Source organism: Lepidochelys kempii, chromosome 20 (genome assembly GCF_965140265.1).
Source record: "Lepidochelys kempii isolate rLepKem1 chromosome 20, rLepKem1.hap2, whole genome shotgun sequence".
NCBI classification, from domain to species: Eukaryota; Metazoa; Chordata; order Testudines; family Cheloniidae; genus Lepidochelys; species Lepidochelys kempii.
This window is the reverse complement of record NC_133275.1, coordinates 23,097,935-23,123,158: the sequence shown is the minus strand read 5'-3', so window position 1 is coordinate 23,123,158 and position 25,224 is coordinate 23,097,935. Positions and strand designations below refer to the sequence as shown.

The 25,224-nt window shown below is 62.1% G+C and overlaps 1 protein-coding gene across 1 annotated transcript; it reads right to left on the bottom strand.

Annotated features, from left to right (window-relative positions):
* Window positions 1–1,459: 1,459 nt before the first annotated feature.
* On the bottom strand, window positions 1,460–24,722 carry HOOK2 (hook microtubule tethering protein 2). Its single transcript, XM_073318265.1, has 22 exons — window positions 24,583–24,722; window positions 19,436–19,521; window positions 18,939–19,011; window positions 18,378–18,428; window positions 17,696–17,828; window positions 16,927–16,994; window positions 16,609–16,671; window positions 16,342–16,422; window positions 13,490–13,638; window positions 13,052–13,192; window positions 11,799–12,000; window positions 11,570–11,680; window positions 11,252–11,339; window positions 9,170–9,239; window positions 8,271–8,408; window positions 7,990–8,077; window positions 5,651–5,685; window positions 5,311–5,393; window positions 4,924–5,027; window positions 4,448–4,555; window positions 3,388–3,459; window positions 1,460–3,169 (listed from the first exon to the last, which is right to left on the bottom strand). The coding sequence occupies exons 1-22, from the start codon at window positions 24,625–24,627 to the stop codon at window positions 3,002–3,004; spliced, it is 2,157 nt and encodes a 718-aa protein (XP_073174366.1). The 5' UTR covers window positions 24,628–24,722; the 3' UTR covers window positions 1,460–3,001.
* Window positions 24,723–25,224: the final 502 nt, after the last annotated feature.

Below are 25,224 nucleotides of genomic sequence, written 5' to 3'. Positions count from 1 at the left end.
GGCATGGGGGAGTCCCTCCGATGGTGAGAGGTGGGCAGCCAGGGGCGTGGGGGAGAAGTGGAGGAACACACAGGCCCTGCTCCAACACCCTCTCTCTCCAGCAGCACCCAGAGCTGCTCTCATGTTGCAGGAGAGAACTGGGCAGCTGCCCAAGTGCCGGGGGCTCTGCTCAGAGCACGGCAGCTCCTGCCTCCCGTCCTGCTGTTCTCCACCAGCAGCCCCTGGCGCTATGTGCCAGCTTCCCCTGAGGGGGGAAGTTTGTCTCCCCTCGAGCTGCACTTGTTAAGTCCCAGGCCCAGGAGTACCAACCACCCAATGGGAGGGAGCGGGGCTGCTATTCTCTTCTGCAGGCTGGAATCTAGAAGCCGCAGGGAAGATCTATTCCCAGCTCTGCCCCGGGCCTGCTGGGCACCTCAGTTTCCCCATCTGCTAAGTGGGGCTAACACTAGCGACGTTGTCTGGGGACCAGGGAGCTCTGCAGCTGAACAGCGCTAGAGAAGAGCCGATGCTTGGCCGCAGGACTGCGCTGATCCGCCAGGGCCGCTGGAGATTCTCCTGGCACAGGGCAGTTGCTGGGATGGGATGGGCGAGACAGGCCCCAGCCAGATCTCCTGCCTTCAGCTCCAGCGGGCATTGCCTGAGGCAGAGGGCAGGGCTCCCCAGGGAGGGTTAACGCCTCCAGAGGCCAGAGAGAGGGAGAGGTGAGATGGCCCCCGGTGTTGCAGATTGCAGGGAGTTAAGTGCTCCCTGGGCACAGCACACCCTCCCTCCCAGTGCCACACTGGGGGTAGCACTGTCCGGGGGGCAATTACCCTCTGCTGAGCCCCACCCACCTGCAGCACCACTGCCCGTGACCAGCTGGGCTGCGGGCAAGGAAAGGAGTTCAGTTTGATGCCCAATTCCAAGCCAGCAGCCAAGAGCCAGCCCCAGGCCTTGGCTAGGGCAGGAGCCCATGTGAGATGAGTGGGTTTTTTTTGGGGGGGGGGGGGGTCTCAGCACAGGCCCCAACCAGGCAGGGAAACATGCTGCAGCTGCCCCTGCACAGTGCCACCCACCATGGGCCCTGCTCCGTGACTGGGGCTCCTACGCGCCAGACACTAGTTATTATTAGGTAGATTACGGTAGCACCTAGCACTATGGGGTCTACCGTAGTACACCTAATAATCCGTGGACACCTGCTCTCAGACCCTAGGTGCTACTGTAATACACCCAATGCACAGCCCCCAGAAAAATGGGGTCCTCTTCCAAGAGGAGGATGCCTCCCCACTACCATAATACACCAAATAATCCATGGAGGTGGGCTCCCAGACCTTAAGTGCTACCATAATACACCTAGTTATAGCATCCAGAAAAATCCATGCGGCTACCGTAATTCACCTAATAATCCACAGAGACCTGCTCCCAGACACTAGGGGACAGAGCAGCCAGATTACTGGGTCTCAAGAGACAGATGAGCAAGAACGATTCTAGCATCTTTATTGGTAGTGTAAAGATTCTGCACAGGAGCCAAGATGCCCCCGTGCGCCATTGCAGGCTGCCCTAGAGTAGAAAAATAAAAGACACGGGGCCCAGACCCACAGAACCCCTCATCGCTACCCCCGTCAGTTTTACAAAATATACAGTTTCCGTCTTTAAAACCCCAGCAGCGTTTGCCTAAAATCATATTCTAAAATGAAAAGAAAAAAAAGAGGGGGGGCTCAGCGCAATCTGGACCCCCCACCACTTAAAAATAAAACTCAATCCACTTCAACCCACACAGAGCAGAGGTAAAAATACAGCAGATCACTTTAAAACCAAAAGATGCTGCTAGACCCGGCCTCTGAGAACGGCTACAGAAACCCCCAGTGCCGGAGAACAAGAGGCAGGGGGGTTGCAACAGGCTGTAGTGACTGACTCTGGGACCTGCCTTGCTTTAGTGTTGAAGGAGAGGTTTGAAGCATCTCCTTGCCGGTAGCTTTAGCCTCTCAGCCCAGGCCCCTAGCTGGCCAGTTCTGTTGGAGGGCAGGGAACGGAGCAGAACCCAGGCAACAGGGATCCAAGATCCCCAAAGTGAAGCCTGGGAACAGGTGACACCTGATGCCACAGCAGCTAGGAAACGGACAAGGAAGTGGGGAAGAGTCATGGTGTGTGAAGATGCCGGGAAGGGGGTGGCTGGCACAGCAAGTCAGAGGCTCCAGCAGGGAATTATGAAGGGGGCAGACCCCAGCCCAGAGGCTGCAAGCCATCTCCCCTCACCCATGGGCACTGGCTGGGTGGCATGAAGCAGCAGAATCTGCCCAGCCCCTGACACTGATGGGACCAGCCATGAGCGCAGGAGCTGTGGTGCTGGCAGAGACCATCCTGGCGTTCAATGCCCCCAGCCGCACCGGCGCCCACCGTGGCTCAGCCCTGGAGAGGAGTTCAGCTGTGTTGCCACGTATGCCCCGAACGCGAGCCAGCGCCCCCCCAGCCGGCATGGCCACAGAGGTTGACTGCCAGGTGCCTCAGCAGAGGGGCTCGTATCGCTGCGCTCAGGAGAGTGGCCAAGAAGGGGTTAAAATTCAGGGGGGTTCTTTCAGAGGGGGGAGCGAAGGGAAGGGATCAGCTCCATGCTGGTGCTCAAAGGGACCAGCCCAGGGAGCATGGGGGAGTGTGTGTGTGGGGTCAGGGGCACTGGTTAGGGGCTGAGGCTCAGGGAGGGTCCTGGCTGATCCCCCTGCTTGCTCCCCCCCCAGCATTCTAGTAGTGCAAAGGAATGGGGGCTTGCAGCAGGGTGTCTCCCCCCCGCAAGATCACGGGCAGATCCACTCCCCCCAGCAGCATAGGTCGTTCTACCCCATCTCTGGGGGAGGGCAGAGGCAGAGTTAGCCCCTTGCTGACTCCATTCCCCCCCCCCGCAAGTGACAGATGGCACCACTGGGGGTGGGTGCCACAGGGCAGCAATGGGCAAGGAGCTCCAGTTCCAAGACCCCCCCCAACCCCACGCAGCCATGGAGGGGGGTGGGAGTGGGAGGGGCTCCAGTCAGTGCAGCTGTGGGGGCTTGTCTCCGTACTTGGCCAGCAGGGGCTGGGTCCGCCCCAGATGCCCCCTGCGGGCGTTGGTGGCCTGGCGCTGCTGGGCCAGGAAGGACTGGGCACTGCTGGAGGTGGCCGATCGCTCCTCCGTGGCTTGCTGGTGGAGCACCATGCCCTGCAATGGGAGGGGGGAGGTCAGCGTGGGGGGCACAGGGACAGCCCCTGGGCACAGCCTGGCACCGAGGCCTGGCTGGGAGCTCAGCCCCCACCAGCAGGAGTCATGGGTTGCTGGGGCAGGGGGTCTGGCCCAGCCAAGGTGCTGTGGGATTCAGTTGGCACCACCCCCCTTGCCCCCCAGAAGGCCCGGCAGCCTGGCACACCCCCTGCGCTCACCGTGTTGTACCAGGCGCTGATGATCAGCTTCTCTTCCTGCTCCCGCTGGGATCTCGTTTTCTCCAAGTTGGTCTGATGGGGGGGAGAAATGGGAAGGGGGAGTTAGTGGGGGAGGAGGAGCCAGGCTGGCTCCTAGGGCTCAGGGTGGGCAGATGGGGTGCTCTCCCCCCACCCCCAGCTTTGGGTCCCGGAGGCCACATGGGGGCCTCCTGCAGCCTTTGGCTCAGGAAGCTGAGACCTTGGGAGGGGAGGAAGCTGGTGATGGGGGGGGGCACCTTGGCTCCCCCTTCTATTCCACAGCACAGGCTGCCTGAATAATCCAGCAGCTGGTTCAGGGTGCTTGGCCGTGGCCACAGGTATCCCCCCACCTGGGACTGGATCCCTCCCTCTGGCTCAGCCCAGCTACCCCCCATTCCTTTGCAACCCCACCCCCAACCCCCAACTTGCTGGCTGCCTCTCTCGCCAATGGAGCCCTGCACTGCCCACGTCCAGAGGGTCCTTCCAGGGCACCACCCAGACCATCTGCACCTGGGATCAGATCATCCAGTCTGACCTCTTGGCTAGCACAGGCCACCCCCCCCGGCAAGCCCAGCAGCTGGAACTGGGGGGTGTCACCAGTGCCCAAGCCCCTGCAGTGGCAGGAAACGGATTAGACGCACCCAGATAACCACACCCGGTGCCCTGCGCTGCAGAGAAGGTGCCCGTGACCCCCCACCAAGCTCCCTGACGATCTGACATAGGGGGAAGATCTGGTGACCCAGATGAGCCAGACCCACCAGCCAGGCACCTAAGCAGTGGATTTTCTGGCCCCTCCCGACTGGAGACCAAACCCTGATGCTTTGGAGGAAGGCAACCCACCCACCCTCCCAGAACACAGATGTGCCTGGTGGGGGGGAGGGGGTTTCCTTCCTGACCCCTGCAGATGACCGCTGAAGCCCTGAAGCAGGAGGCTGGATTCCAGCCATCATCGCGATACAAGCGTCTGAGGGCAGCTGCGGCAGTTCTGTCCTCTCCGGGCCCAGGAAGGAAAGAGACTAACCCCACAGCCCAGCGCCCTCACCTCCAGGTGATGGATCTTCACCTCCTTCTCCTGCAGCTGGTTCTTTAAGGCCTGGATCTCGGGGGGGGGCTTGGATGGCTGCTGCTTGGGGTGCAGCGTCTTAATGACCTGGAATAGAGTGGATACAGTCAGAGGCGTTACCGGGGACATCTCCCTGCCCCCATCCCAAGCCCGGCAGGCCAGGGGAGACCCCACCCTCCCCCGCCCGGGGCAGGACTCCTGCCGTGGCTGTCCGTGTTGCAGAGCTTCCCAGAGCAGCGCCCCTTGTGGGGAGGTACAGGGAGGACGGCCCCAGTGGCGCTGGGGTGACGGGGCCCGGCTCTGCAGCCCTGCCATGGCTTGGGCCACTCGGGAGCGTCCCAAGGGATGGAGCCGGCCCAGCCTGGGGCTCCCGGCCCCGGCCCAGCCTGGGGCTCCCGGCCCCGGCCCAGCCTGGGGCTCCCGGCCCCGGCCCAGCCTGGGGCTCCCAGGCTCACCGTGCAGGCCTTGTCCATATAGCGCTTGTACCGCTCCTCCATGGCCTTCATGTCCTCGTCCTTCTTCTTCAGACACTCCTGCAGCTCGTTGATCTTCCTGGCGTCTGGGGGGAGGGGAGCATCAGGAGGGGGGCCACATGAAGCATCCTCCCCCCAGCCCATGTGGGGAAACAGAGGCACAGAGCCACCCCAGGAGCACCTGGCTCCCCCAGTCCCGTGCTGTTACCAGGAGCTTCAAGTCACCCGCTAGGGACATGCTGTGGACACGGCGTCATGGGGGGAGCGACTGAGGGGCCAGCCCGACCAGAGCCCCCTCTCCACCCCCCCCCGTCGGAACTGAAGCCTCCCCCTCCCTGTGCGTCCACCCCTCCCCCCCAACCCCCATACTTGTGCTGTCCACTTTGGGCTCCAAGTCCTCAATGTATTCCCGCTTCTTCTGCAGCTCCGAGTGGGCCTGGTGCAGCTTCTCCCTGGGGCGGGGAGGAGACCAGGGCTGTCAGATGCCCAGTGCCCCACTCCAGCCCAGATCCTCCTCTCAGCCTTGATACCTTGCCCCAGCTAATGAAGGGTCAGGCCCCCTGCTCGATTCCTGCCCCTGCCCCACCACTCTCCTTGGAGCTAGCTGGGGGACACCCACCCCTGCGGCCAGCTCACAATCCCGACTCACTGAAGGTACCATGCCCGCCCCATCCCGCCCCGCAGGTACTCACAGAACACCACAACTTACAGGTGCTCTTCCAGCTTCCTCTTCAGCAGGCAGGACTAGGGAGGAAGAACAGGGGAGGGTGAAGATCGAGAGCCCAGACCACGCAGGTTCTGAGGGGCTGGGAGCTGCCATGGCAGCTGGGCCCCAGTGTTCACGGCCCCTCCCCGCTCCGGAGAGCTTCGGGGGGGGGGGGGGGGGGGGCTGAGACGGAGAGACAGCGCCTCCAGCGTCTTGGGGTCACCAGCTGGGCCCCCACCCACCCCTGCTCAGCTCTCCCGGAGCCGGCCCAGCCCGAGACGGGTGTGGCACCATTGGCAGGAGTGGACACAGGCCAGCCTACGCCAGCCGGGGGCGGGGGGGGGGAATCCAGCCCTTCCTGCTCTGAAGCCCAGCGTCCTGGCACTGCGAACGCCCGAGCTCAGGCTCTGGCGCTCCACACTGCAGGGGAAGCCAGAGCCACGCAGAGCGACTGTCACAAGCCTCTAGCTAGTCCCGTGACCCCGTCCCCACCCCGGGCCTGACAGAGCAGAAGCGATTTTACATTGATTGAGACAGTGGGGGGGGGGGGGGACGACACACACAAAACAAAACTGAAAACCCCCCAAAACCCCAGGGGTTTAGATGGTAACCATCGAAAGTGCATCTTAAAGGCGGTTTGCAACAGCCGGGAGACACATGTAACCAGGGGGCGGCTATGATGGAGCTAGGACCCGTCCGTTCAAATCATGGGCTTAGCTACATCTAGAAAGGACACACGCCACGATTTTCTGGGCTGCTCTTTAGAGCGAGTGTCTCCGTTTATAGCTAGGCCTGGAAGGAAGGAGTTGATTGTGTGTCGGAAAAAATCCAATTCACCCCCCCCACCCCATGAGGAAATCTTGACAGAGATAATCACCAACGTGCAGACAGGCCAAGTACGATAAATGTGGGTTGAGAACTTGTCAGTCTGGGATTGGAGGAGATTTACTGGGGATCTGCGGACAAGTTGTGTTCTCGAGCTTTAGCTTTCTGAATCACAACGTCTGCCATTTGTCCGACCCCTCGCCTCGTTTCCCGCAACTGGGAAAACTTAAATGGATAAAAAAAAAATGTAAATTATAAACAAAGGGGGAGAGTGTTCTGCCCAGTCTATGTATAAACCTAGGGCTTGTAATAGGGCTCGGCTCCCTGCAGAGGCCGATGGGTAGCCAAACGGGCTGGAGGCACAGAATATTCCGCAGTTTCTCTTTCTATATACAGCTTGGTGCAATATACTCATATCTCCCAAGGGAGGTTAATAAGCCAGGAAGCGAATTAAGCAGCATTAACAGGCTACAAATAACAGTCAAGATTTCCGACAGCAACTAGCAGTATTTTGAGGGGAGGTCCCCCAACTCAAGACCTCTTATAAGCCGCCCAGTCCCCCACTCTCAGGAAGGGCTGGGCATCCACCCCGGAGATCAGGTGTCATGGGCTGGGCCCAAAACTTGCCATCCCCTCGCCCACGCAATAGGAAAGGAGCACAGAGAAGCAAGGTGGATTTAAACGAGGGGCTGGTTGGTACTTACAATGGCCTGTAGGGGTAGGGGGACAATCAGCCAGCGAGACAGAGGGGGTGGGGGAGAGAGAGAGGTGTTAGCGTGATCACAGCACAGAGTTGGAGTGCGGGGGGCACACGAGATCGCTGTGACGATTTCACACACAGAGGCAGCAGCACCTGGGGAGGATGCGGCTGGAGGATAGCAGCGAGTGGGCTCCCATCCCCCCCCACAGGGGACCCCAAGAGAACAGTGGGCTCCCCTTCCCAAGAAGGAGAAATCAGGGGAGGCTGAACCCCTTTCCAGCCGCCTCCTCCCCGTCATGAACAGATCTCCAGCTCCCCCCCCTCCCAACAGAGCTGTGGGGCAGACCACGCCCAGCTGCTCAAACCCAAGGGCACCCCTTCCCCCACCCCCCAAACCCAGTGCATTGAGTGGCAAGCTACTGCAGGTGCACTCAGCCACCCGGCAGCCTTTAGCCAGGGCAGAAGAAACGCAGGAGACCTTATTCCAAGTTCTCACATTTGGTTGGGCGCCCACATGGGGAGGGGCGTAGCCCCAGGGGCCCTACCATGGTGCCCGTGCCATGCCCGCATACCCCAGGCTGAGCAGAACGAGCCGTTAGCTGCTCCAGTGGCTTCGGCATGGGAAAGGGATGGATCAAGGGGGACAAAACCGATCAGTCACGGGAGAGGGAATCTTTCCCCAATGCAGCAGGGCCTGAGGGTGCATAGCCCGGCACTGACAGTCCAGAATCTGCTCCCAGGAGGCAGGTCAGAGCCGCAGGGCGATGGGGCAGAGGTCAGGGAAAGCCATGTACAGCCCGTCCTCGGCCAGACTCACATCCTCTGCCTTGGTGCCCTGCTCCTGCAGGGCCTTCTGGAGCTCCTCCACCTGGGCCTTCAGCTCCGAGATCTGCTGCTGGTGCAACCTGGAGAGGGAGGAAGAAGGGAGAGGAGGCCAGCTGAGTGGAGGCAGTGGATGGCACGACCTGGACCCTCCCTGGGCTGAGGCTCCCACCCGGCTACAGGGAGCCAGGGGCCTCAGGTGAGATAGGTTTGGGGGAGGTCTCAGGTTACTTAGATCAGCAGCCCCTCCCAGCCTGGTCTCCCCGCCCCCGTTACCTCTGCTGGGTCTCCAGCCGGTTCTTGGTGCGGTTGGACTCCTCCAGCTGCCCCTGCAGCTCAGCCAGCTGCTGCCGGTACGTCGCCTCCTGCACGCACAGCATCTTGTTCTCGTGCTGCAGGCGCACGATGGTCTCCCTGGGGTTGGGGAGAGGGGTGAGGTCAGGAGGGCAGATGGCCCAGGGGCCCCCCAGCCTGCTGGCCCAGGGGCAGCTCCTGGGGGACCACAAGTCCCAGCATGCAACGCTGCATCTCAACCCAAGAGCCAATCACCGGCTTGGACTGAGAGGCGGCATTGCATGCTGGGACCTGTAGTCCCCCAGGGGCTGCAGCTCCTCATTGGGGCATCTCCAAGCCGCCCTTTGGCTACTCACAGGCCTCTGCAGCACCAGACAGGGAGGCTGCAGGAGCTAATTCAGCCAGCCCAGGCAGAGGTTTGGGGAAGCCCCAGCAACCCCGGGGGAGGGTGGGTGGGGGCAGGCTGGGAGACCCCTCCCTAAGGTGGGAGGTGCAGCAGTGCTAAGAGCTGCCCCTCGCCCCCCTGCTGCGGGCACCAGGCAGTCTGGCTGTGCAGTGACATGACAGGCATCGTGCCCCTGGGCCAGGTGGGCGTTGGCCTGCTCCAGTCCATTTGCCCCCCCCCCCCAGCCCAAAGAGTCATCACCCCGAAGAATTTAACCCTTTTACTCCTGGCTGCACAGACAGCTGGGAACAGCTCATGAGCCTGAAGGTCAGCAGCAGAGACCCTCCCCGCAAAGGGGACTAGCAAGATTCTGCAAACGCAACACACTGAGGGCTTGACAGGAACAGCCCCCCCACCCCCCCCCAGGTACGGTGGCCTAAAGGTGCCAACAGACACCACACCCCTCTAGCCCGAGGGCTCCAGGGCGGGAGCCTACTTGAGTTCAGTCGGCAAGATTTCAGCGGCCAGGTTGTCCATGGGAGAAGAGACTCTGTCCAGCAAGGCATCTGCAAGAGGAAGGGGGTGGGTGGGTTGTGTGTGGAGGAGCAGGGATCAGCCCTGACTTGGCAGCTCTCTACTAGCCCTGAGCATGGGCGGGTGGGGGGGGGGAATTCTTCTCTGCCCCTGGCCGGGACTAGGGACGCAGAGATCCCAGGCTAGGGTCACAACCAGCAGCCTCCTGCTCTGGGCTAGTAGCATAGGCCATTCATGAAGCTGGAACAACGCCCCCCGTTCAGTGGGAGAAAGTTGAGCCCAGGACACGGCCGGCAGGGGCCAGGGAGGAAAGAGTAAGAATGTCCGCCCCCAGCAGAGAGTTATGAAAATCTTGCTTATGTGGGGCAGGGTCTCTTTCCTAGTGTCCCCCCTCCCCCAAGTTAGTTTATGTGCGGTAGCATGGGGGGCTCGCTTAGAAATGGGATACAGTTCTTGAATTCAATATCTTGTGGCAATGAGTTCCACAGATTCTGTATCACAGTTAAAAAAAACAACCCAATGAATTAGAGTTGGTCAGAAAATGGGCTCCCCACCCCAGGGTCGGGGCAGGGAGAAGTTTGAACTAAAATAGATTAACAATTTCAGGGGGTTTGGGCAAAATATTTCAGATTTAGAAGTGCCACTGCAGTGCCCCATGGGAGTTGTAGTTCTGGTGCCTTGTTCTACCATTCGGGCCACGCTCCCTGATGGGACTGCATATCACCCACCTGCCCCCATGAGGTGAGATAGGGGTGCATCATCAGAGAAGTAGGCTGGCTGGGGAGCCCAGCCCATGGAGGAAAATAAGGAAACAGAACTATACCTACACATCCTCATTCTTCTCTCTTGGCCAGGGAAGCTGGCCCACATTCCTATGATGCACCTTGATCTCGCCTCATGGAGAGGGCGGGTGGGTGCATCATGGGAGATGAAGTCCAAGGAGCTCAGCCCATAGAGGAGAACAAGGACATGAGGAAACCAAACTTCAGCTCCCACAAGGCACCATGGCGGTACAGCCAATCTGCCTAGTTTGACGGCAATACACAATTTTTCCACGGAAAGCAGGTGCATGTCCCAAAACAAGTTTGTCTCGCCCAAACTCCCCTTCTCCACCAAAAAAAAAGTTGACCAAAAATTTTTGACCAGCCCCATAACAGACGCTTCCAACAAGGAGCCGGCTCGAATTCCATTCTCCAGTCCCTCGCACCCAGCCGACGAAATGGGAGCTGGAACGTTCCCAGTGGGAACACGCCGTGCTCAGGAACGAATTGAGGTGGATGTGCCCTGCTTGTTACTACTCGCCTTCCATCAGCTGATAAGCTGCCGAGTGTAAAGTTCAGACACAAGGTTGCCACGAGTTTGTGGACGACAATGCAGCTTGGAAGGAGAAAAAACCCAAACATCACGTTCTTGGCTTCTTGGCTGTGCAGATTCCTGGCCTAGGGAGCGGAGCCGAGTCATGTGGAAACGCAGCCTCTGACCAAGGCCTTGGCTTTGTACTTGGCTTTATTCCTGATCTCAGCTAATTGTCTGAGGCTAGATCAGGGGGTGTTGGTAGCTGTGTCTCCAGCTCTGGGCCTGCTGCTGTTTGTAAGGGGGGGTCTGAATTACAGCGAGGCCCTGTGACGGCGGGTTTGGTTTGAGCTGCAGTTAGAGCAAGAGGTTTGACAGCTTTTTAAGCATCACGCGTTTGTGGGCGCTCAGCACCTTGGAAAAGTCAGACCCTGGGTGTTGTGAGTCAGATCCCCAAAAGTGTGAGGGGCCTCCCCCAAGCCTCCAAACAGAGGCAACTTCTGAGAGTTTCCCAGCACTTATGGCTTCAAGGGAAGCCTGAAGAAGCCCCAGTGCAGGGATGGCTGCCCGAGTCTGCAGAGAGCGTGAACCAGCTCAGAGGCGCGAACAGACATCTCGTTACGTCTGTCCCCTCCCTGCTCCAGGCCAGACAGGAGAGGGGCAATTGCAGCAGGAGAGGCAGCTGCTGCTCCCGCCCCCAGCCCGCCCGCACAGCTCCAGACCGTTCCTATTCCAGCACAGCTGCACCCACCTGCTTGGCTCAGGTACGTCTGCTGCACTTGGATGCATCTGAGCTCCTCGTTGGCCTCGCGGAGGGAGTGCCGCTCCTCAATCAGGCGCTGCGGGGAAGGGGGTGAGGGAGCAGCGGGGGGTCAGCAGAACCCTTCACCCAGGCGGAGAGCAGGATCGCCTCACTCCCAAACCTGGGACTCCCCACGCCCAGGCGGTCGGCTCTAACTGCTAGGTGCCACTCCCCTCCCGGAGCTGGGGATACCGGGCAATTCCAACTCCCAGCCCCCGCCCCCCCCTTTAACCACTAGACCCCCCCCGACCCCGCTCCCGGCCTCACCTCCTTCTCCTTCACCAGCGCCTCGAACTTCTCCTTGAGGTTCCTGAACTCAAACTGCCACTTCTCGGCCTTCAAGGCCTCCTCCGAGTGTTTGCTGTGCAGCTCGTGCACCTGTGGGGTGACAGGGACGGGGTCCGACGCAGCCACTGCTTCCGGGTGCAGACCTCGACCCCCCAGCTGGGACGCCAGCCCCCCCCCCCCCACTCTGCCCGGGGAGCCCCAGCCCCACCTGTCTCCTGTGGGTCTCCAGCTGGGAGCGGACGGCATTGGCCTTGTGCAGCTCCTCCTCCAGCTTGCAGGTGCGCTGCATGTAGACCGTGTTCCGCTCCTCCAGCAGCCGCACCTGCCGCCGCAGGTCGCCCAAGTCCTCCAGCTTCTTCTTGTACGTGTCCACCGCGGCCTCCAGCTTGCCCACCTTGTCCGACGAGTGCCTGCCGGGGGCGGGAGGAGCTCGGCCGTCAGCCAGGGGCCCGGCTAGTGGCACCCAGTGCAAGTTCTATAGCCCCTCCTCTGTGGCTGCAGCAGATCACCGGGTCATTGGGAGTGGGCCGGGGGAAGAATACTCTGAGCCCTGGCTCCCAGCTCACCCCCTGGCTCTAACCCACTGGACCCCAGCGCCCCCCAGAGCCAGGATCAGAACCCAGGAGTCCCTGGGAGGACCGCGGCATGCTCTCCATTCCAGGGAGAATGGCCACACTGGGTCAGACCAACGGCCCATCTAGCCTGGTAGCCTGTCTCCCGACAACGGCCGGTGCCAGACGCTTTAGAGCAGTGGTCCCTGCTACGCTGCCCGCCAGGGCATTTTTGTGCGCCCACAGGACACCGCGCTGCCGAAATACCGCCCGCCAAAACGCCGCCGAGAAGCACTGCCGTTTCTCGGCGGCATTTCGACGGTGGGGTGGCCGGCGCCTGCCAGTCTTCTGGGAATAGCAATATGCTATTCCCACAGAAAGGCTGGGGACCGCTGCTTTAGAGGGAACAAAGAGAGCAGAGCCATTCTCAGGTGCTCTGTCCCCTGTCCCAGAGATTTAGGGACACCCAGAGCGTGGGGTGGTTTGAACAGCTGCTGGGTCCAAGGCCAGCAAACCCAACTCGAGAGCACGGAGCCCTGCTTTGCTCAGTGAGCCAGCCGCACCTCTAGCCCCATCTGGCAAGTGGGGAATCCAACCAAGAATCCCTGGCACCAGAAACTCAGCCGCTCCCTCTGGAGCTGGAGGGCCTCCTCTGTTAGCTAGCAGTAGTAGACTCTTATCTTCAATGTGGCGTGCTCCTGTGCACACACCGGGGGTAGGAAAAGAGGAGAGAACAACATGCCCTTAACCAGTGAGATTGCATCAGAATCCCGCAGGGGGAGACTTCCTGCCTGATCCTTGCCCTGGGGCATGAGGGTTACCTCCCCCCACCCTTAGAGTTTTAGGGTGCTGTGGTTACTCACCTGCTGGGCAGGTGAGGGGGGAATCCCATCAGACCCAGGGCTCTCACCTCAGCACATCCATCTCGTCCTTCAGGGCCTGGGCTTCCTCGGCCAGGCTGCTCAGTGCCTCGTTCCGATGCTGCAGCTCGTGCACCTCCCTCTCCAGCTCCTCACAGCGTGTGCGGAAGTCCTCCTTCCCGCTCTCCAGCCTGCGGGGGGTAGGCAGCCCCAGACAAGACACTGAACCTAGCTCCCCAGCTCTAACCCCTAGGCCCCACTCCCCTCCCAGAGCCGGGAACCGAACCCAGGAGCCCTAGCTCCCCAGCTCTAACCCCTCGACAGCACTCCCCTGCCAGAGCTGGGAACCGAACCCAGGAGCCCTGGCTCCTGGCTCCCAGCTCTAACCCCTCGACAGCACTCTCCCTGCCAGAGCCGGGAACCGAACCCAGGAGCCTTGGCTCCCAGCTCTAACCCCTAGGCCCCACTCCCCCTGCCAGCCCACCCACCTGAAAGTTTCCTCCTGCAGCTGCGTGATCTGAGCCTGCAGCAAGAGCAGTTTCTTGCCACCTGTATCTGACTCCAGCCGGTTCTTCTGCTCCTTCAGGGTCTTGTTCTCCAGGATCAGGGTGTTCTTCTCTTCCACCAGGAGGGAGATCTGCGGGCCAGGAGAGGGAGTCAGACCCCCCCAGCCGATGGGGACAGGCAGACAGCAAGGAGATACCCCTTGGCCCTCCCTCAGGACATGAGCCTTTGGACTCGGTGCTGTCCCAGAGCCAGCGGCTTCCGCCCACCCCATGCTCTGTGCACTAGTGTAAACGGGGATCCTGAAAGGGCGCACCCGAGACCAGTCAGAGCTGGGGAGGGAACCCAGGAGTCCTGGCTCCCAGCCCTGTGCTCAGACTGGGCCTTTGCAATGCAGAATTTGTGAAGCTTCCACGCTACAGTGGGGCCCTCGGACCCACTCCGATGGACCCAGGAGTCTCGTACCAGCAGCGCGGGGGGATGGCTCGGGACTCGGCTGCATGGTCCCGGGCTTCCTGGTATCCTGGATTCAGGCTGTCTATGGCCACACTTATGCCGGAGCCCCCCCACCCACAGGAGTAGATTCCAGGCTGGGGGGTGGGTGGGGGGGAAGGATACCAGCTCTCCCAAGGGGGTCAGAGCTCCCCTAAGCCTGGCATCCGAGTTAGGTCCTTGACTCAAGGCGTCTAAGCAGAGGTGGCGGGGTGGGCTGCACCCCTTTATGAAAACAACAGATGGGGATACAAAAATCAAGGAACTCCCACCCTTTCAGGGCAGGGTCACAGCTCTCCAGGGGGTCACGCCCAGGGCGGAGGACACGGCAGGCTGCCTGGCACATGCCTTGAGTAGGTGAACCCCAGGTACTGGATGCCCTCAGTGTGGGCGGCCCTAGCTGCTCTAACTCTGGCTACCCTTGTTAGACACACAAGCATCCAGTCCCCTCTTCTGATTCCTGCCCAGCTCTTGGCCTCAACGCCATCATGTGGCAGCGAGTTCCACAGGCCAACGACTGGGAAAGAGCATCTTTCTGTTGATCTGCGAAACTGGAAGGCCATAAATTCAAATCCGAGCGCCCCGTCACTCTGGTGCTTCTGGAGAAGGGAGAACAGACACTTCCTTCTCTACCCCAGTCATTTTAGGTTCGATTTATCACAGCCCCACTCTCACTGCATCTCATCACTGAGGAGCATCCCGCTCTTTCCACAGAGTTTTCCCAGGGCCTCAGATAATTCTAGTCCCCTTCCTTGGAACCCCAATAATTCAGCAGTATGCTTTTAGAGACGTCGACCCCCCCCGACTTTGCAGAGAGGGGAAGACAGTTTGGAGCACAGAGTTCTGGAAGGATGTGAGTAGGTAAGTGAGCCGCGCCAGGGCCGTTTCAAGCAGGTCCATGACACACATGCTCATGCAGAGGAAACGAACACGATGGCGTGCGCAGCTTTGTCAGTAGCTCTGTTACTGCAGGGGAGAGAGGGGGTGGGGGCGAACGGCGAACTCACCTTCCCGCTGGGGAACTGCGTCTCCAGGGATACGTTAGCACCTTACGGGAGCAAAGGGGGGGGTTTATGGAGAGCGGGTGGCTGGGAGACCATTGCACTTTGCACCGCAATGGGGAAGGCTCTTGCTATATGGGCATCCGAAGCGGAAACCCACCCTGATCCTCTGTAACCGGGGAGCGAGGATTTCCCATCTATCCTGGTCAGTGGCGGGGCTTTAGCGCCAGCCAGGAGCCCTCTTCATTCTGGAGTCAGACACCTTCCCGCGCGCACCCAGCTGGGATCTTGTGCCCCAAAGCTGACGAATCGCTAGGATGGCTACAGAGGCTCAGCTACCTGGGGAACTCCTTGCTGCAGGAGGTGTACCCAGAACAGAGCTGGGTTTCCTTCCCCACAGTTCAATTTGCTGCCTTCACATCGTTGTGGATCTGTTCTCATATTAGGGGATGAAGGTAAACAAGAGCCTGACTGGCATACTGCTGCTAACACTGGGTCTCTCCAGCCACTTGCTACCCCAAACCTGGCTCTGCGGTAGCCATATTGGACCCCCGAGGGGCAGGGAGATGGCCAGGGTTGCCCGGCCACTCAGCGGCAGAGCCAAACAACAGAACCCAGCCATGCAATCTGTGCTGAGGGCACCCCCACCAGAAGACCTGGGTTCGATTCCTGGCTCTGCTACCGCCTCCCTATTGGAGTCACTTCATCTCTGTCTCAGTTTCCCTCCTCTGAAGCAGGGAGAACAGTCCATCCATTCACCCCACCCTTTGCTCGGCTATGTAGATTGAGCAGCTGTCTCTGCTCAACGTACGTACAGAACCAAGCACAACAGGGCCCCAGCCGTACAGAGAACTCAGGGGTCCTGACTGAATCTCATTTACATCACGCCAGACCTGATCTAGCCCCCGTCGGATAACCCGCCCACCCCTCCCAAAACATACCCAGCTCCAAAAGCTGGAGAGCTACACCACTGGGTGGGGAGAGATGCAGAGGCCCACACGCCACGCAGCCCCGGAGCGGACACACTGCAACCACAAGCCAGCCGGAGAGGAGACACCCAGAGAGTGCAGACGGGACCATTGGTGGGTGGGAGGGTTCCTTGGGCCCGCCTGACAGCTGCTGCAGCAGGGATCAAACCGGGGACGCCCGGAGCCCCTACAACTTCAGCTGGAGACTAAAGGGTCTGGAGCCAAGAGAGCAGCTGACCCTCTGGGGGCTGGGCTGAGACACAGCTGCGTTGCCTGGGGTCCTTTCGAAGCCAGCTAGCCAACCCCCCAGGCCTGAGTTGGGTGAGATTAATTCTGGCTGCCCCCAGCCCAGAGCCAAGCCAGTGAGGAGCCCACCTGTTGCTCCAGTTCCTGGCAGCGCTGCTGCATGTCATCCGGCTCCTCCAGGTCCTCGCTGAGGAAATAGTACTTCCGGGACTGCAGGACAGAGGGGGTGACGTTAGAGAAGGGGATCACAGACAGATCTCAGCACAGCACCTTTCCCACCGGGGGCAGGGATCAGGAGACCTGGAGCCAGAGATGCTCCACCCCCTCCTGACAAGTCACAGCCATGGCCCCCGAATTCTCCCCTCTTTTACAGGTGGGGAAACTGAGGCACGGTACCTGGCTATCGAAGTTGCCGTACGTCTCGGAGGCCAGCGTGTCCAGCGGGTCCTTGGTCATCAGCTGCAGGAGAAAAAAGGTTACAGATGTTCAGGAGGCAGCTGGCAGGAAGCAGATGGGCCAGCACAAAGCCAGGCAGTGGCTCCGCAGTGGTTGCATGGGGGGGGGGGGTGAGAGAGCAAGGGGCTGCGGGTCAGGAGGGAGGAGCACCATTGGCATCAGTCTCATACCCATGAGTGCCAGCCCCAACGAGCCCCCCATCCCCCAGCAAGCCCCCCCACCCCACCCTCCCAACCCAGCTGGCCGGCCCCAGCTCACCTCCTGAATGGCAGCCATAACCACGTGCTGGACGGACTCCTCCAAGGTCATGATCTGCTGGATGTGCTCTGGGATGGAGGAAGGGTAGCGGCTGAGTCCCTGCCCCTCTTCCACCCGCCCCCCAACCACGCCAGCCTCTCCCTCCAGCATGAGCCTCTTTCCCCCTGCACAGCGTGGGGGCCAACCCCCATCCCAGGGGTATGGAGGCCAGCCCCCCGCCCCCATGCCGCATAGGCTCCCAACCCACATGGCACAGATGCCAACATCAGAGGCCTCTGTGCCAGGTGCCATGGGGCTGAGGCCGGAGGCACAGAGCAGCAGCCCCCAGGGTAATTCCACAGGGGGATCCCTGTGCTGCGGAGAGGGGGAAGAAGGATTGGGGGAGGGGAAAGCGGGGAGGCCACATGCTCAGGCTCAGCGAGGAGAAGGCTCCTTTGCCAGCCACCTCCCCTGGGGGTGGGGCGGGGCAGAGGGGAGCTGGGATTCAATCCCCTCCCCTGCACTAGCCATGCCATTGGGGAACAGACAGGGAGCTGGGTCTGTCCTGGGGGGGTGGGGGGAAGGAGGTGGGGGAGATCTGAGCTAGTTTGTGGGAGGGGACTCTGCACATGGAGACCATGGAGCCCTTAGGTGGGGGGAGGATCATGCTGCTTTTTAGGGACCCCAGAATGGCACCTTCCAAAAATCACATGCAAAGACACCGCACCCCGGGCAGGGAGTAACCACCTGCCTCTCCCCCACACTGAGCCAAGCCCCTGTAGTCTCACACCTTGCTTCTTCTCACAGCTGATGGCACACCCCAGCACCAGCTGCAGCAGCTTGCCCAGCTCTGAGGTGTCCGAGAACTCCCCGATCAGGTTGACGTCTGGCAGGTGGCGCTCTGAGATCTGGTGACCCAAGACCTGGGGGAGAGATGGAGGGTTCTGGGGAGGCAGCAAGGGGGCCCAGAGACACCCCCTGCCCCCCACAGACACCTGCCCCTCCTCCCTATGTGCTCAAGCCGGTGCCCAAGGGGGTCGGTGCATAGACCCACCAGACTGGGGCTTCCAGGCTGACCTACCAGAGCCAGCTGCAGAGCCCCCCGGGACCAGGCCTATTGGGGCAAGGAGGCACCCAGAGGAAAACAGACACTTTAAACCTACCTCAAGACATACAGGGTGAGTGAGGGTACCATCCAGGGGCTGTTAGAATACCCCCACCCCCATCAGAAAGGGCAGCGTGGTCTAGTGCACAGGACATGGGCTAGGAATCAGGACATCTGGGTTCTAGTCCCAGCTCTGCCATGGACCTTGGGCAAGTTGCTTTCCCTGTGTGCCTCAGTTTCCCCTCCCATCCTGTAGGACTCTAGACCATGAGCTCCGCAAGGCAGGGGGCTGATCTCAGCCAGGGCCCTCTAGGTGCTACTGTAGGGCACCTAATAGCCACCCCCCCATTCCCTCGGGGACACTCACATCTTGGGAGTACTCCAGCACGCTCTGCAGGATCTTTTTCAGGTTGCTCACCTGGAAGAGAGAGTTTTGCAGGATTCTATTGCCGCACACACCAGATCCAGGGAGAACTCCCCCGCCCCCTCCAACTGGGCTGACGCTGATCTCGCTGGGGGCAGGGCTGAGAACCCACAACTCGGCTCAGGCAGCTGCCAGACCAGACCGGCGCTCAGTAGGGGAGCTGCAGGGTGGGCGCTTGGCCTGGGAAGGGCACACAAGGCAGCGCCACGGCTGGCTCGTAAGCAGGGTGAGGGGCAGCCAAGCCCCCAAAGAGGATGGGAACAGCCAGCTGGAAAGTTGCAGAGTGGGGAGGGGATTCAGTCACTTCGTGCTCGCCAGACCCCATGGCAACCTCCTGCCTCACACATCCTACAGTCCCAGGGGAATGGGAACAGATTGAGACTGTCCACACCTAGCCCTGCTTGAGAGGATACCAGGACCTTCACAATTGAGGCGGCGGGGGGGTGGTGGTGGTGTGAAGAGATGGTTTAAAACTCTCCCCCCATCCCCATTCAAGCCAGTTACCTTGAGCCTCCAGTTGTCACTGGTGTCATCTTTGATCCGCAGCAGCCAGGTCTCATTGAACCAAGAGGAGTCTCTGAAAGGGAGGAAGGGACAGGGCAGGGTGGAATGGGGGGGATGCGGAATGGGAGGGGAATTCCTGGCCTGACTGGAGCAGCTGCCACCTTGGGGCAGGATCCGGTTTCCCTGCTGGCTGCCCACGCCCAGGGTGGGCCGTAGGCAGGGATCTGGAATCTTGCTGGGACAAGGGTCAGGAGGGGGGGGCAGACGTGGGCACAGGCTTCCTGTCAGCTCCACTCTGCCCTCCCTACAGGCCCCTTGCTCCAAAATCCTCCCCCCCAGCCCCAGGAGCCCAAAGCACCAGAGATCCAAGCCCAGTTGCCCCGGGTCTGGACAGAGAGGGATGAGCCCCAGTCTAGCACCCCGCCCCCACATCAGCCCTGCCACCCACTCTAGCTTTAAACGGCTCCCGCCTCTGGGGGCTGCAGGCCAGTACTTACATCCTGTGCAGGACCTGGGCAATGGGGACCCCGCTAGTCAGATCCTGGTAGGTATGGCACGGAGATGGGACGTGGAAGGTCTGCAGCTGGGAAGGAGGACACAGAGGTGGCTCAGCAAGGCAAAGAGTGAACGAGATTTGCAGGGGACAGGAAAAGCCACCCAGAGACCCAGCAGGGGTAACCCCTGCACCCTGGGCAATTGGCCAGGGCTGAGGATTGAACCTGGGACCTCTGGATTCTTAATGCCGGAGCTAGCTGTTAGCCAAGGCAGGAGGACGGCATCATCCCTCCCTCGCACCCAACACAGCCCCACCCACCAGGGAACACTCCAGAGCAGGCACAGTCTATGGGGCTGATGGTTCGGGACGTCCAACTCCAGCAGAAGCTGGAGGGAGACACAAGGAACTCCCCCACCCCCAGGGCAGCCAGCCAGCACCCCCGCCCTTGGGCAGGTTTGGAGCCAGTGCCCCCTAAAGGGGAAAGGCCCCATAGCCCGGTTCAGGTGTCGCCCAGGGACGAATCCAGATCCTAGTTGCTCACCCTCCCTGCGGGCCAGTCGTGCCCACATCTTACCCCCCACCCGGCCTTCCCGGCCATCGAGGCACAGACCCACCCTCTCCGGCACGCCACACAAGACAGGTGCTAGCCCAGTGTTACAGCCTCCCCTGGATCACGCTGGGCCAAGGGATGGGACCAGCCACCCCTGACTAACCCAGGTGCTGAAATCCCCCCCCTCCATCCACCCCCCTGCCCCACATAAAACCGGCACCCCAAACCAAGAAGGAACCAGCCGCTAGCCCAGCAGCCGAGTAGGATTTCACATTCAGGGCAGCGACAGGACGCTCGATCAAGCTAGTGTCCTCCCGCCCATCCCCCCATGCTGTGACTCCCTCTGCATGCGGCAGGTTCCCCCTTAAACCTACCCCCCGCCTCCTAGAGAGACCCCCCCACTCTGGCCTGGGACCCGGCTTCAGTTTCTAGCCACCTGTTGCAGAGGCTTCCTAAAGCTCCCTCCCACTTTGGGGTGGTGCTGGAGGGAGCGAACTGCCAGCACCCCCCCATCACCGGGCAGGAGCTCCCCCCACCGAGCCCGCTGGCTGAGTCACTGCACTCAGCTGCCAAGCAGGGGCCCGGAGGGCAGACCGGGCTACAAAGCCACAGGGCAAATGGGGGCAGGGCCCCTTCATTCCCCCCCCCACTTCGGAAAGGGGTAGAAAAGACACACACACGCCCAGCAACAACAGCCCCTCCCCGGCTGGCTGGCTACAGACTTAACCAGGCAGCATCAGCACTCCTGTGATCTCCAGGTCAGACTAGATAATCAAACAGTCCCCTGCAGGCTGGAGAACTACGAATTGCTCCCCCTGGCCCCAGCCCCCACACCTTGGCCCATCCCCAGAGGGCCCCCCCACTCCCACTCCTCTAGCTAGGGGCAGTTATCAGTCTCTGGTGCCCCCACAGCCTCACAAAGGTGACCTATGCAGCTCCCATCCCCATGAACTCCAGCCATGCTGGGGGGTTAGCACCATGGGTTCCTGCTGAGACCCAGAAATTTGTTTCATAGATGGGCCACTGAGCGGTCATCAGCCGGAGTGATTGTCTGTCGTGTTCCCCCCGTGTGCCCCAACAACTCAGAATCAATGCCACAGAGGGAAAGGCCCAGTACCCCATTCCTTGAGCCAGCCAGCTCCCTTGTCCTGGGGCCAGATCAGAGCCAGCATTCCCTGGAGGGCAGAGGCCCCATACCCCATTCTCCACCCCCGCCCCGAGCCAACCAGTCCCCCGCCCTCTAGAGGGCACACATACCCCATTCCCCAACCCACCACTACAGCGAGACTTCCCGCAGCCCCAGGCAAATTAACTGCCCTGCTACTGCAGTACGGTCATTAGTTAATGGGGTTATTACAGCAGTGCCTAAGGGCCGGCCGAGATCACGTGTACAGCTCCTAGCGCACCCCCAGTAGCAGACCCCCCCACACATCGAGGAGCTAATCAGCTACGGGATGTTGCTGCCATGGTTTTATGACCGAGGTGCAAGGCAGTGACTGGCTCGCCTGGTGATTGCCGGGGCGGGGGCTTGGGGGTTAAAACGCTGCTGTCAGGGCAGAGCCCGAGCCATTGGTGTTGTGTAACTGCCCCGGGATGGTACCAATGGGTTGGGAAAGGTCTGGCTGGAGCCGCCCCAGCTCAGGGGAGGATCCGGTACCTGACCCACTGACAGGGGTGCCCCAAGGGACTGTTTAAGAGTAATGCACCGACCCCATGGATCCGTGACTCCAAGGTGGGGGAGAAGCGCAGAACACACAAGCCCCGGATGGCAGAGTCCCCGTGGCCAGATCTCCCCTGAGCAAGAGCGGCTCAGCCGTGACCTCCCAGCGCCCCAGAAGCCTGAGCAGGTCTGGCCGGGTTTTCCTAAAACATAGTACTTGAGCAGGGCAGCTTTGATCTCCTGGCCTGATCTCCCAGTTCCATAATCCTCCCTGGCAGGGCTGGGCAGAGACACAGGAAGGGCCTTCAGCTCAGGTTCAGCCATGTGGGCCTTAAACATGGTCAGGGTGGGCCGCCTCATCCCCAGTCTTCTCTCCTCTGTCCTGGTACAAGTCACCCCTGCTTGTCTTGCCACCAGAAGTATTAGCCAGGGCACTGCTGCAGGGGAGCTCGCAGCACCAAAGTCTGCGGTTAGAGCCATTGTCTTCTTCCTGCAGACCTGTGCCGAGCTTACCTGTCCTGCCCACTGGGGGTTGGGACAGGAGGTATCAGGTGTTCAGCCGTTGGAGCTCCCACTGTCTGGCCAGAACCTCCAGTGACCTGGGCCGGTTTCAGCCAGACCTCTCGGCCTATTCACCCCATCCCATCCCCCTCTCAGACACCTCCCGCCCCGGATCCCCCCCAACAGCAGCATCCTAACCCACCGCGCTTCCCGGATAGCAATCCCCGGGTGAGCCAGTCGCTGCCCTGCGCTCCAGAAAACGCCCCAGCACCCTGGGGGCCAGCCTGTGGCCAGGGGTCCCTGCTTGGGTCAACTCTCCCTTTGCAGCTCCTGCTCCAGCGAGGTGCACCCGAGGCTGTGAACATCAGCAGGCAGTGCCCCAGGGTGCTCGGGGGAGAGGGGTGCAGGGCGCATTGGGGAAAACCGACGGGTCTGGAGCACTGTAACTGGGCGCGGTACGGTAGGGCTCTAAGGCAGGAATGGAGATGTGGGGGTCTGGAGGGATTGGGGAAGGGTTGAGCGTACAGACCCCCTCACCCTACACGGAGGGGGGGGGGCGCACAGGACTGGAACTTGGCTGTGATGCTCAGAGGGGCAGGGTGGATGGGGGAGGGGAAATGGGGTATAACATGTGTACAAGAGGGGGACTGCGTAGGGGGGGCATTGCCCATGGCAGAGACCAGGGGGCTGGAGGAGACTCAGCTCATGGAGGCAGCCAGTACAGACCCATAATACCCAGGGCAGGTGAAAAGGGGGGACGGGGGAGGGGAACAGCCCAGGATTAGCGCCCCCCCCCACTGATAGAGAGAGCACAGCCATAAACCAGAGGCAGCCCCGCATTCCCAGCTACCCCCCCAGCCTAGGGTCCACGCCCTCCCCCCCATTCCCAGTTCCCCCCCCAGCCCAGTCCTCCCCCCATAGCCCAGGGGGCCACCCCATAGCCTAGTCCCCCCCCCCACAGCCTGGGGGCCACGCCCTCCCCCCCATAGCCCAGGGGGCGACCCCCATAGCCTAGTCCCCTCCCCCCACAGCCCGGGGGCCACGCCCTCCCCCCCATAGCCCAGGGGGCGACCCCCATAGCCTAGTCCCCTCCCCCCACAGCTCGGGGGCCACGCCCTCCCCCCCATAGCCCGGGGGGCGACCCCCATAGCCTAGTCCCCTCCCCCCACAGCCCGGGGGCCACGCCCTCCCCCCATAGCCCGGGGGGCGACCCCCATAGCCTAGTCCCCTCCCCCCACAGCCCGGGGGCCACGCCCTCCCCCCCATAGCCCGGGGGGCGACCCCCATAGCCTAGTCCCCTCCCCCCACAGCCCGGGGGCCACGCCCTCCCCCCCATAGCCCGGGGGGCGACCCCCATAGCCTAGTCCCCTCCCCCCACAGCCCGGGGGCCACGCCCTCCCCCCCATAGCCCGGGGGGCGACCCCCATAGCCTAGTCCCCTCCCCCCACAGCTCGGGGGCCACGCCCTCCCCCCCATAGCCCGGGGGGCGACCCCCATAGCCTAGTCCCCTCCCCCCACAGCTCGGGGGCCACGCCCTCCCCCCCATAGCCCGGGGGGCGACCCCCATAGCCTAGTCCCCTCCCCTCACAGCTCGGGGGCCACGCCCTCCCCCCCATAGCCCGGGGGGCGACCCCCATAGCCTAGTCCCCTCCCCCCACAGCCCGGGGGCCACGCCCTCCCCCCATAGCCCGGGGGGCGACCCCCATAGCCTAGTCCCCTCCCCCCACAGCCCAGGGGCCACGCCCTCCCCCCATAGCCCAGGGGGCGACCCCCATAGCCTAGTCCCCTCCCCCCCATAGCCCGGGGGCCACGCCCTCCCCCCATAGCCCGGGGGGCGACCCCCATAGCCTAGTCCCCTCCCCCCACAGCCCGGGGGCCACGCCCTCCCCCCCATAGCCCGGGGGGCGACCCCCATAGCCTAGTCCCCTCCCCCCACAGCCTGGGGGCCACGCCCTCCCCCCATAGCCCGGGGGGCGACCCCCATAGCCTAGTCCCCTCCCCCCACAGCCCGGGGGCCACGCCCTCCCCCCCACAGCCCGGGGGGCGACCCCCATAGCCTAGTCCCCTCCCCCCACAGCCCGGGGGCCACGCCCTCCCCCCCACAGCCCGGGGGGCGACCCCCATAGCCTAGTCCCCTCCCCCCACAGCCCGGGGGCCACGCCCTCCCCCCATAGCCCGGGGGGCGACCCCCATAGCCTAGTCCCCTCCCCCCACAGCCCGGGGGCCACGCCCTCCCCCCCACAGCCCGGGGGGCGACCCCCATAGCCTAGTCCCCTCCCCCCACAGCCCGGGGGCCACGCCCTCCCCCCATAGCCCGGGGGGCGACCCCCATAGCCTAGTCCCCTCCCCCCACAGCCCGGGGGCCACGCCCTCCCCCCCACAGCCCGGGGGGCGACCCTCCCAGCAAGGGGGCCACGCCCAGGGCACCAGCCCTCACCCAGGTGAGCAGGGACCCGCAGAGCTCGGCCTTGTCCACGCTCATGGCTCCGGCCGCCCCCGGGGCCAGGCACGATCCGGCCGCCGAGCGCCTCGGTCCGCCAGCACCATAGACACCGGGCCCCGCTCCCCGCCTAGAGCGACCCCGCCTGGCGCACGTCGTCCGCTCCGCCCACCGCCGACATCTTTAGCCCGGGCAGGCGGCGCTCTAGCGTAGCTCTGGGCTGCGAGTCTCTATGGCGAAAGGACGTTCTAGGCACGTGGAGGGTTGTTCTCTGTGGTCTCTTTGCTGGAAATTAGAGGGGACTATTTATCATAGAAACTCAGGGTCGGAAGGGACCTCGGGAGGGTCCAGTCCAACCCCCTGCTCCAAGCAGGCCCAACCCCAACGACATCATCCCAGCCAGGGCTTTGTCACGCCGGGCCTTAAAAACCTCTAAGGATGGAGACTCCACCACCTCTCAAGGGAACCCGTCCCAGGGCTTCCCCACCCTCCTCGTGAAACAGTGTTTCTAATATCCAACCCAGACCCCCCCCTGCACCTTGAGACCATCGCGCCTCGTTCTGTCGCCTGCCACCCCTGAGAGCAGCCGAGCTCCCTCCTCTCTGGAACCCCCTTCCGGGAGTGGAAAGCAGCTATCAA

Coding starts and splice junctions, on each gene's coding strand:
- HOOK2 (XM_073318265.1), bottom strand. CDS start 24,627: ATGAGCGTGGACAAGGCCGAGCTCTGCGGGTCCCTGCTCACCTGG. Junction 13,193..13,489: donor CTGCAGGAGGAAACTTTCAG/GTGGGTGGGCTG, acceptor TACCCCCCGCAG/GCTGGAGAGCGGGAAGGAGG. Junction 11,681..11,798: donor TGGAGACCCACAGGAGACAG/GTGGGGCTGGGG, acceptor GTCACCCCACAG/GTGCACGAGCTGCACAGCAA.